Raw genomic sequence first — 12,305 nt, forward strand, 5'->3', positions numbered from 1 at the left:
AATGTGGTAGTTAAGGACATCTCAAAAAATAAAAACTGTCAACATGAGAATGCATCACTTTTGCTCCCAGTTGACTGGCAGATTTCTTGTTTGATTAAATACTCCTAGTTTAAAAGAATGTAAAGTCACACATAGCATGGAGAAGCTAGCTTAGAATATTGTTCAAGTTTTACAACATACAGATAATACCCGTTGTCAATATGTGATTCCACTAGCAGTGCTAAAATATAGATTTACAAGCGGTATTTCAAGTCAGATTTTTTTCTTTCTGCAGATCATTATTATGGATTACCAAAACATTTGGAAGTGTGTTTCAGTAACTGAACTGACCTTTTGTTTCTATTTTTAGTGCTCCGAGCTGACAGAATTGAGCAAAGAAGTGAAAATACAGAATCTTTTGAATGCAGAACTTACAGCAGCATTTCCTCATAAAGATAAAATGAATGCTCTTCAGAGAAGTTGCCTAAATAATAGCTAATAAACATATGAAATACTACCACCAAGAAACTAATTTTATCTCCTGTTGCTATGTTTGACTTATGTGGCAATAGGCCACTTCTTTTGAAATGCAGCTGAAGAAAATGAGGGAAATTTTGCCAAAATTATATGCCAGCCCTGTTAATGACAAAAGTAATTCCTTGACTACATCCCCAAAGAAAGCTACTGAGGATAAAACAAATCCTCCAAAAAGGAATGAAGGCCAAAAGTGTTACCAAGGGACTGAAGCAGAAGATAATAAACTGACTTTGGTAGGTTGTATAAAATGCAGAAGTGTGCAAAAATTTTCAGTGCATGGATTGCAAAAGTGTGACAAGCTTAAGAGGACCGAAGACAGAAATTTTATCTGTAACAAGTGCAGTCCACCAGCTTCCAATTTGGTATCTGATAATGTCAGTGCCACAGACTTAAAAAAGCAAGGTAAACCAACTTCAAGTAAAATCCAAAAAACTTTTAAAGTAAAAAACTTTCAGCCAGGTAAATATTACTGTGATAAATGTCGATTTTCAACAAAGGATCCTTTGCAGTATAAAAAGCACGTAGCTCAACATGAGGAGATTAAGTTTCTTTGTTCCCACTGTAATTATGTATCCTACACTAAAGGAGAATTCCAGCGGCACCTGGTAAAGCACACTGGAATTTTTCCATATCAGTGTGAATACTGTGAATATGGTGCCATTCGACATGATTATATAGTAAAACATACCAGAAGAGTACATGAAAAGATCACTAGGAGTCGTCTAACAAATATGGCTGCAAAGCGTGAGCAAAAGAGGTCTTGCTTTCCAAAGCAAGGCACTTTACCTATAAAGCAGAAATGTGATAAAAAAGTACTTCCAAATGAGTTTTCAAATTTGTCATCAAGTGCAGCTTGTGGTAAGATTCGCACAGAATTGGCCAAAACAGTTAGTTTATCTGATAATAGAAAATGTAACATAGATATACCATCAGCCCAAGATAAAAGCTTATTGGGGCCAGCTGAAGTGAATATATATGAGAATCAGAATGTGGAAGTTGAAGTTTATTCTCCAAAGAAGAAGCCTGTACAACCTGGAATGCCATTAACAGTAATTGCACCTTCAGAACTTGTTGTTCCTTCAAATTGTTTAGCTCAGTTACTAGAGATGAAAATAGTGAATGGCACACAGCAGTTGGTTCTTAAACTTATCCCTCTGGAAGAAACAACTAATAAATCTATGAATTGTGATGAAGAGGAACTTGGGAACCAAGATCTAGAACAAATATCAGAAGGAAATAAAAGTATGTCGGTGGCTGAAAACAAATTATTGACTACAGAAGCAAATGAAGACAGATTAGATCATGTTGGTAATCTGCTTGCTTCAGATAAATGCAACAGGAATTCTGAATGTCTTAGTCTGTCTAATTCTCATGCTTTAGATTGCAAGTCAAATATGCATAGGGAAGGTAAATTAAAGTTAACTTGTGATATGGTGAAAGATTTGGGGAAAGGTGCTGAGTTTAAAACAGGTATCCCAAAACTTTCTATAGAATCTCCGGTAACTAATAATAGTGAAAGCAGCTGCCCTAGATCTTCAAATAAGTTAACTGATGAAAAATGTCCGTTAAGTCATGATTTGCACTGTTATGAGAGCCTGAATACATCTGTAGGCCTACATGCTGCTGCTTCTGAAGATAAAACAACCCAGAATGTTTTGTTACAGGCTTCTCAGGAGAAGAAAAATTCTTCATGCCCTGTCCTTGGAGAAAAGAACATGTTGGCTTTAAATAGCAATGACAAAAAATGTAGGACTCAGTTCTCCAGCTCTCCAGAAATATGTCTGTTCAATGACAACAATTTTGTTAAAGAGCCTCTTACATCTTCTGAAGCAGGGAAAAAGTCACCCATTAGTAAAACTGTATCATTGGAGAATTTAAATGTTGGCTTAAGTAGTGTAAAAGGAGTCGATTCTAAAGGTCAAATGAACAATCTCCTTCTGGAATCTTTAGAATTACAGAAAGTTGAAAATGAAGATAGCTGTTTAGAAGGTCCTGTTATTTCATCTGTATTTTCACTTAGCTCTGGTGCTGAAAACATCCCAGAGGGCATCAGGTGGGACAAGAATTCACGGAATAAAAAGTCAACAGCTTTGTTATGTAGAAAGATTGCTCAGTTGATGTCTGCTGCTGAATCTCATATGAAATCTACATTGGCTGCTTCACCTAGGCCTGTTAGATGCCATGCTTCCAATGAGAAGATGCCTTTGACTCCGGAAACTTCAGCAAACTGTGAAAAAAATGTCCCCACTACTGAATTGGAACAATCTTCATCTTCACTTCAAACATTATCAAAGGGTGTGATTAATAAAGAAGAGTGTCATATAGAACAGCCACAAGCACTGACAACTATTAAAAACCCTAAAAGTAGGGTTACTAAAAACTCACATGTTGCTACCCCAGTGTTTATTCCAAAAGGGACAGTTCTTAGAGTGCTGAATACCACCAGCAGCGAGAGCCCTAAAGAAGTAGAAAATAAGGATAAAACATCACCTCCTCCTATATACTGCAAAGAAATGTTCTTACCAAGGCCGGTTCCTTTCAGTATTTCAGAGAAACTAAGCAGAAATCCACCTACTCTGGCAAAAGAGAATGAACTTAAAGAACAGTCCAGAAATATAACACTCAGATCAAAAAGAGAGGTGCAGACAAAAACTAATAGCAAACAAAATTGTATGTTGTTGCATCAAAAGAATAACCTAATCAAGCAGAGCAAACCTAATTCAAAGAGTCAACTTTTACCAAAAAATAAGGTAAAGCAAGCAGGTTCCAGGGATTATATTTCTAAGAAGAAAACAAGAATCCAGTCAGAAACCAGTTACGGTTCTGAGATGACGCCTCTTTTGACAGCAAGACGTCTTAGGCTTGTACCTCTTAGAGTGGATCAATTGATAAAATGCCCGCGTCGTAACCAGCCTGTAGTTGTGTTAAACCATCCTGATGTTGATTCACTAGAGGTAATTAATGTAATGAAGACCATCAACAAGTATAAAGGCCATGTCCTGAAAGTAGTTTTGTCAGAAAGAACAAGTAGTTGTCTTGGAGTGAAACGACATCATAGGCGGCTTACACTTCAGGATGTTGAAACATTAAGCCAAGTGAAAAAGCCTAACATGTTAAAAATGAAGCTAAAGAAGACCCATAAAAACAACTACCAAGTAGTGGAAACTTCACCAGCTGAAACGCTGAAGTGTATGTTTAAGTGTTGGTTTTGTGGAAGAATATATGTCGACCAGGAAGAATGGATAAGTCATGGACAAAGGCACTTAATAGAAGCTACTAAAGGTTGGGATGTTCTTTCTCTTCCGCTAAAAAGCCACAAGTGACAAACTGGCTATTATTTCTCTTAGTTTAACATGAGTGCCATTAATTTGTTAGGAAAAAAGTACAGAGTTAAATAATTTATTTTAGCCAAAGCTTTTTAGTTTTGGCCAGATGGGGAATGAGAATAGAGATTATAAACAGCATGTGAAGTCAGTGGCAAGTATTCAGCACTACAGAACATTCTTTTGCTTCAAGAGGCCCTTGTCTAGTTTTTTGAGAGCATTACCTTTAAAATGATTTACTACGCAAGCGTCTTTCCAGTGACCATTCACTGCACTATAATGCTAGATTTGTGTTGGGTCACTGTGGATTAAAATCTCAAATTATGTGACCTATATCAAATTGATTTAATCAGTCCAATTTTATTAGAGTTTACTGGTTCAGAATTTCGGCCTCGTGAAAAGCACTTTGACCCTCTGTACAAAAAGTATGTCAGTTTGGTGACATACAAGATGCCATGTAGAAAAAAAAAAAATCGGTGATCTTAAAATTAGGAATTTTGTGAGATCAGAACTACATTAACTAAGTAGAATGACAGTGATAAAGCTAATTTTTGTAGTACAGCAGAAGGTCATTGGGAACTATTTATATCACTTTTTTATTCTGTACAAACAGGGCAGGTTAGATTCCATGCTGGTTTAGGACTGTGTTTGATACCCCTCCCTGCCAAGTCCTGGACTGCCAATGAGAAATGAGCCCCCCCAAGGTACTCGTGCTTCCTACACACGCAAACCTGTGTCATAACAACATGGGTGGTTTCTAGGTTCTGAGTGACCTGCTGAGGATCCCTTTAAACCCTCCCTGTTGCCTAATTCTTAGGCATAGAAGTGATGTGTGAGTAGCAGGAATGAATCGGGGCTTGGCAGGGTGGTTGTGTAAACATGGCCACTCGGAAACTAATGGGTTGTATTCAGATGTAATGAGAGAGGACCTGATCTTCCAAGCACTAAAGGGCACACCATTCATTGTTATTCATAGTCCCTTAGAAACATTTGCAAGATTCCATGTTCTGACAGAATACCAGCCAACTAGCTAGTGCATGTGTAGGAAACAAACTGATCTTTTGAAATAAAAATCGTATCAACCATCTCTGCATTGGTAGCTTCTGTCTGGATTTTCAGTAGACTTTTTTTTATTATTTAATTCCTATTTTTTTTTTTTTGGATTTGCATGTCATTGGAATCTACTTATGAAGCTTCATGTCAGAAGTTACTTGAGCATATACATAATCAAGCATGTACATAGTCCCTTTGACTTCAGTGTGTTATTTAAGTTAATAAACACACAAGTTATCCCAAATACCTTGCTGAATCAGGGACATAGTTTGAGGTTAGAATAGGGAATGAGGAAGGATGAGTACTGAAGTTTAATAGTTGGATCTTTGAGTACAGAATTTTCTTTGTTATTTTATAACAAAACAGAAACTGGCCTTTTAAAATTTAATTTGGAAGAGGTGATGTTGAAGTAAGCACATATTTGCAATCAAAATTGGTTCTTACATTTTTACAGGTAAAAAAAATCAGTACTGATTTTTATGCTGGATATATATGATACGTTTGAACTTGGACTACCTGAAAATGCCTGTAGTTATTAACTGTTTTTCGCTGTTATCACATTTTGTAAAGAATTTAACTAGGCTGGAAATATTTTTGTTCTGTTTTTATACTCTAGAACAGTACACATTGTTTTGATAAGGTATGTACTTTATCTATTGAAATGTGAATATCTTGAAGCTAAAAGCACATCTTGTTACTTAAATTTAATTTACAAGAACATGTATCACATTTTTTCATTAAACCATTTTGCAATACAGTATTAATATCCTTTAGATACCTGGTGCTTTCAGAAATCAGATGTTATTTTATGTTGTATACACATTGCAGATTTTGTACTGTAGGCTAAGCTGTCCACTGAACAAATTTTTGTCTGGCTGTTTAGTTGGTAATAACTAAATGTCAATTTTCGTTTTGTATTAAAAATTGAACTATATTTTTTTAGCTGGTTACCCTAAAGGTTTTTCTTTTCACTTTATGTACTTTGAGGCCAAATTTAAGAATATAATTTGCATTTTAAATGATGAAAGTAGTTTTTCATTTCTAAATCCTTGCATATCACATTGTAGTACATATTGAAAATGTTAACACATGAAGAAAACTGCTTATGGCTGAATTTGATCCATGCATTAGACTTATTCCATCCAGGCTGTTGATTGAACCTACTTTAGTTTCTGGAGAAGGTGCTAAGGTAACAGTTATGAATTTTCACTGTAAGACAGTGGATATCAACTTTTCTGGCAGGCATGCCACAAATTAGCCCTGCCCCCTTCCTGAATGCCACTCTGATCTTTTTCCCTTAACCAATCTGCTGCTCAGGTTTCTGCTTCCTGCCCTGTGTTCCCTGTCCCATCTGCCATTGTGCTGCCTGTCCCCAACCAATCTGCCATGTGCCACAGTTTACCTGTGCCACTTGTGGCACACAGGTTGGACATCCTGGTTTAAAAGGTGTCACAGGTAAAAATTGAACTTATTTGATGAACCCTATGTTGTAAAAACCTGTGTTGGTGCTCAGCATCGTAAGTTCATTCTAGATGGTTTGAGTACTGTAGTAATGTTATGTCTCTGTATAATTTACTAAACAAATGCAAAGGCTTTGTATACCAGTGACCTAGAAGAGTTAGAGTTGTTAAACTACATGTAACTGTATTATCTTTGCATTTAATTTAAAAATATAAATGCTTTTATTTTAACATGAAAACTTTTAGTAAATTTAATTGTATGATGCTTATCTGAAAGCAGATTCTGTCCTGCCTTTTTTTTCTTTTGCCGAGGACATCCAAACTCTGTCCAGATGGTTCCCTTTTAATTGTTGCTTTGTTTTTGGATATTTTGTTTTCCTTCAGGGATGTTTCTTATCTCAGACGCTTAATTCAGGACTTTCCAGTTTTTTTCCTGCAATGAGTTCAGAGAACAAAAAGACTAGAGTCTGTTGGGGGAGGTGGGGGAGCATGTCTAAACATGCATTAACATGCTTTTTCGGATTCAGGCTGAATCTGAATTGAATATGGCCTGTTTCACACCTCTAATGTATACTGTACCAATGGTGAATGGTTAAACAGTAAGTGTTTAGATAGATGAAATGTTGCTTTGTTCCATTGCATGCTCTATTAGTTTGTGTTCCTAATGTGATCTCTCATATGACTTTTCTGGTAACTAATGTGAGTTTTTTAATGCCAAGAGGAACTATAAAAGATCAAACAGCGTGCTGCTAAGTTGTTAACAAGAAAGAAAGAATATATTGTTGTTGAAACATTAGCCTCTTTTAATAACTTTTCATGCAGTTACTGTACAATAGCATTTATTGCTACATGCAATAATGCCTCAAACTTTTGTACACAACATTGTTCATAGCAATCAGCAAAATTCAAGCAGATCTATGGTTTCATATTTGAGAAGTCTCATATAACAGAAGACAGCTGTCTTCCTGAGGTTTAGATCTCCTGTATTTAAGTTGAACTCAAGGCGTAATCTCCAAACTTTTATACAGATTATAAATAATGAAGTGTTGTTATTTTTAAATTTATGGAAAGAAATTGAAAATGTTAAGGTGAGAAGCATCTCTCCAACTTGAACAATTGTGTAAGGTAACATTGTTCTTTCTGGGTTCCTGATTGATCCTTTCCATCAATAAGTGTGATAGGGATGCATTTGTAGAAGTCAATGATTTCCTGTACAGAGTCAAATTTCTGAAAAACATGGAAAAATATCACAATAAATGCAGAGATATTGAAAGTCCTTTTCTCTTCTGACATTGGCTAAAAAGTTGTTGCTTTGTTTTTTCAAAAAGTATAAGTAACTTAATATTTTATAAGAAATAAGGAACTTTAAAAAATTAGCAAGGGGCGGGGAGTGCTGGGATCATAGCTTCCCCCTTATTTCTTTCCACTTGTCTCAAGAGTGAATTGTGGAGTTAACTTAGTTGTTTGCTTTATATGAGAGAGCCATATTGGATAAACTGCATAGTCTTTGGAGCACGGACTGGAAGCTAGAACTCCTAGAGCAAGGGTAAAGCATGTGGCTTGCAGGCCATATTTGGCCTGTGCAGCCATATGATCTGGAGTCTCTGGACTAATCCCACATGCTACATGGAACACACGCCAACTAGAGCCCTGTGTACTGCATGTGATGTGTGGCTGGACCCAGCACCATGTTTGTTGTACTCAGCATGGGGGTTTGATCCAGGACTTGCTCTGCGTATGTTGCCTGCGTGCATCTGCAGGGCTTGCTTTGCACTCAGCTCACAATCCAGACCTGGCACAGCATGCAGTGCAGGTGGCCAGAGTGTGGTCTCCACGCAGCACCCTGCTGGACTGGCCCTGTGTGCTGGCTCTGGTGCAGCCCAATTCAGACCCATCCTGGAGCCAGCATGCAGGGTTGGTTCAGCAGGTTGCTGCATGCAGCCCATTTCCCCAGACCAAGTCCCTGTGCTGTGTGCAGTGCTGGGTGCAGCCTGTATACCACATACAGCATAAGCCCTGGAGCAGAGCTGGTCTACGCTACATGTGATGCATGGGCTGGACCCCACGCTGAGGGTGCTGCACACCTGCATAGGGATCTGGACCCATCCAGCCCTCAGACCTGCCTAATGACCCCTATCCAGTGGCTGGATGTGTTTGATACTCCTGCCTTATGCCATAGTCATAATTTCTCTTACTGCTTGTTTTGCCCTAGGAATACTATCTTTCCTTTTTTGCAAAGTGGAAGTGCTTCAAGAGGAGGCTGGATAGTTCAGAACAGCTGTAGCTTGAGGTTCAGATTCTCTCTAAGTTAGTTGTAATTGTGGGTTTGAGTTGAAGGTGGAAGCCTGGCTCTCCTATGTCCTAAGTGCTCTAAGCGGCTAGATTTTGTATATCAGTTGTTTGGCAAAACTTCCTTCTGTAGTCATGACATAAAAGAATTTAGGATCTTCCATTTTTGGTCTAGGTCCCAATTCTGGGTCTAGCTCTTATGTGTGATTGGATATGGTGTGGTATTTTTTAAAAATTGTGTAAGTGGGCGCAGCTGGGTTTAATTGGTACAGCTGTGCCTTTTTTGCTAGCAACAGTATTAACATTTTAAACTGAATTACTTTTCTTTTGCTTTTATTCAAGTATTATGGCTTTACCAAAGTATCTGCATGGAGCTTCAGACAGTTACTGATGACCACGATGCTAATGTAGAAGTAGCAGTTTTCTAGGATAAATCTAAGTTAACTATAGTTCTTTATATGCCATGATGAAAAATACAGGAGACCTAATTCTGCTCTTGTATAGAAATGTTATTCTTATAATTCCTTTGAAAATTTCCCATGAAGTGTGAAATATCAATTCTGTTAAATCATTTTTATTTATAGCAATACAATATTAAAAAGTTAGTAATATGTATATGAAAGATCAGGGATCAAGTAAGGCTCGGAAACGTGCAGGATTATATTATATAAAAACTATTCTCATCATATGGAACAGAATCTATCTTAAAAAAAAATTCTTATGCGAAGAGACTAATTTATTTTATATTTTATTTTATTGAACACAACAAGAACTTAGGGGAAGAATGGTTAAATGCAGGTCTCTAATAGGTCTGCAGCTGCTTATTTTTTCCGGTTCCAGATGTATTTGATCTCTACTGAATACCTCAAACCACAGTATAACAAAGAGCCTTCCTACCAAAGAAATGATACATGGCATCTTGAAAAAGGATTTGAGCAGACAAAGTGAAATTGTAGAAGGTGGCTTTACTCTAATTAATGAGGCAGTCTTACAAATTATTGTAGCCCCTTTTGAGACGGGATCCTGAGGAGAGAAGCATAAATTTGGACTCAATGGATCGTATCCAATTCCATCTATTAGACTGCAGGTCTCTTAAGCGCAATTCTGTTCTGTGCTGCGAGTCCCTGAAAAACCATTCATACATCTACATTGTAATCTACCTGCACTTTAGATTAAAGCAAGATTAAGACAAAAAATAGGGAGGAGGAGAGGAAGGACACATCTACCTTTTTACATTAGTCAGTTTTCAGGGATTTGAGCAGGGTGGAATTGGGATCATGTTTAGATGCTTAATTATCACTTAAACAGGTAGCATGGCCCTACTTTTCAAAAAGAGCAGAGTGGGAATCCTTATTCCATCTGAAATGGAAGAGCAACCTTCATTGCACAAGGATTGCAACCCCAGTTCAGTGCAGTCACCTTTTTTTTTTTTTCGTAAGTCCAGTGCTGATATAATGGAAGTGCTGCCTTTGGGACTCTTCAGTGCTATAGAGAAATTTGACTATTTGAGAGCAAACTGCAGTCATTTTTTATTGTTGCTTGTTCCTAAGATTTTTATTGTTTGTTAAAAAAAATGTAGTATGCAGTTAATATTGAAAAAAGGGGGGGGGAGAGATTAAGGCAGTTTAAGCTTGGTTGCAGTTAAGCTTTGTTTAAAACTCTGCCTTAGATACTTTGATGAGAGAAACTAGAGAGGCCTTTGAAATGTTATTTACTTTTGGATATGGCATATTCTAATTGGAGTACTGTAAATGCAATTCTGTACGCTGGGGTGTGCAAGTATCCTTTGTCTAGATTAGAGTGTTGTAGAGATGGCTATTTTTCAGGCCCTTCCATGCGCTTTGGGAACAGAGTTGGAGCTCTCTACACTCCTATTTCTGTAAACAGGAGGCAGACTTCAGCTATTTCTGCTGCTTTCTTTTTTTTTTCCCCCTTTTAAGTTGCTTGTGTTTTTTGATTAGCTAGGTCATTCCTTTTTTGTGGATTCTTTGAGCGTTTCTATTTGGAACCCCTTTGTCTTAATACAAAAGAGTTTCTTTTTACTGAATCAATTTAAAATTGCAAGATGTCATTCACTAACTTCCATTCGTGCTCCAAGTGTTGCCTGGGAGATGGGCACCTACAGATGTGAGAGTCTATTTTTTTACCTCAGTTTTCACAAGGACCAATATGGGTAGGTGTTTTATTTAGAAGAGACTTTGAAAGTCTCTGAGCCAAAGTCTAGCTGCAGTGACAAGTGCAAATCAGGCCATTTTCCCTTTTCTGAATCAAAATGAAGGCCAAATAATTTTTGCTTGGGGGTATGATAGTTTTTAGGAAGCCTAATTATCAAAAAAGCTCGGATAAATCTTGGTGGGGAAAAGAAAAGGGAAGGTGGTATCAGCGCTATGCTACTGGATTGTACCACAGTATGAGGAAAACCTCTAGGAAGCTCAGGTCTGAAATGGAGCCAACTCTTTATAATGGTCTCAACCAAAATGTGTGCACTCCAGTAACGTCTTGATCATAAGCATTTTGACTGTGATGGGTTTGAATCATCCTTTCAGTGCTGAATGCCAGCTGTGGTCTAGCATGTGACTGTACTCAAATAGTTTCATTCTACCTCTCTAAGCTTTGTACTTTTGTACCTAAGCAAGAGTCTTTTTCCTCATCTCTGAAAAGAATCTGTCACTGGAATTTGGACTTCACATCTGACAGCTCCTGGAGTTTATGGCACCGTCTGGAATGGACATCTGTTTAACACCAGGAGCTCTCAGATTCATGAATCCATCAGCTAGCCTGAGTGATTAACAGTTGCTCCAGATCTGTGCTTGTAAAACAGATATTCTTAAAATTTCACCTATAAAAGTATATATTTGAAGAACCAGTTAAAATTACTTCTTTCAAGTATGACTTTCTTCAAACTACCTGTTTCGGTTGCATTTTAATGTATGCATCACTATAACTTCCATGTATACGTATGTTCCTAAAACCTATTGTTCGAGAAAAGGAGGTAAAACATCAAATTGTAGGAAGGTAGGGCTGGAAGGAACCTTATAAGGTCATCTAGTCCACTCTCTGTTTAAGGCAGGATTGGATTGTTTCTGAATAAACCATCCCAGCTAAGTGTCAGTTTAATCTGCTTTTGAAAGTTTCCAAGGATGGTGTCTACAACTTCTCTAGATAGCCTGTAGGCAGAAATGTACCTTAATTAATGTTGCATTTTAAATGATGCACCCCATTTTAATATGGCTGTTTTTGTATTGCATCTTTACAGAGTTGACCAGTTCTTTTTTCTTTGTTACTCTTTTTATCTGTAAACATTTTCCAGGTATAAGTATTTAGTAGCTATTTTACTCTAAGTAAAGGGAAACTGCTATTTAAAATCTATTGAAGTTCAAAAGATATGCTAAATTAAGAATTAGTCCTGTATTGAGTATCCATGGCAGTTATTTTTTTGGTTTTACAGTAACATTTTCCCACTTCTACAAAATGTTTCCCCTCCTTTCCTATGTGAAAATGCACAAATGGTAAGGGAAACTGGCTTGATTGCATTGGTATATATCATATACCAGCAAAGTGCCCATCAAGAATGACGGGTGGGTGGCAGGGCTGAAGTGCCCCTACCCACCGCCCCGTGCTGCTGCTGCTCCACATCTGGCCACGTGCAACTCCCCCACTTACC

At 37.4% G+C, this 12,305-nt stretch overlaps 1 protein-coding gene across 1 annotated transcript; it reads left to right on the forward strand.

The window, feature by feature from the left end:
- Window positions 1–354: 354 nt before the first annotated feature.
- Window positions 355–4,906, forward strand: ZNF518B (zinc finger protein 518B). Its single transcript, XM_019553377.1, has one exon. It carries the CDS (start codon window positions 567–569, stop codon window positions 3,837–3,839), a length of 3,273 nt encoding a protein of 1,090 aa, XP_019408922.1. The 5' UTR covers window positions 355–566; the 3' UTR covers window positions 3,840–4,906.
- Window positions 4,907–12,305: the final 7,399 nt, after the last annotated feature.

The sequence above is a fragment of the Crocodylus porosus genome, unplaced genomic scaffold (assembly GCF_001723895.1).
Source record: "Crocodylus porosus isolate Cpor-Errol unplaced genomic scaffold, CroPor_comp1, whole genome shotgun sequence".
Classification (NCBI taxonomy): Eukaryota; Metazoa; Chordata; order Crocodylia; family Crocodylidae; genus Crocodylus; species Crocodylus porosus.

Excerpts from the sequence above, each read along its gene's own strand:
- ZNF518B (XM_019553377.1), top strand. The coding sequence starts at position 567 with ATGCAGCTGAAGAAAATGAGGGAAATTTTGCCAAAATTATATGCCAGC.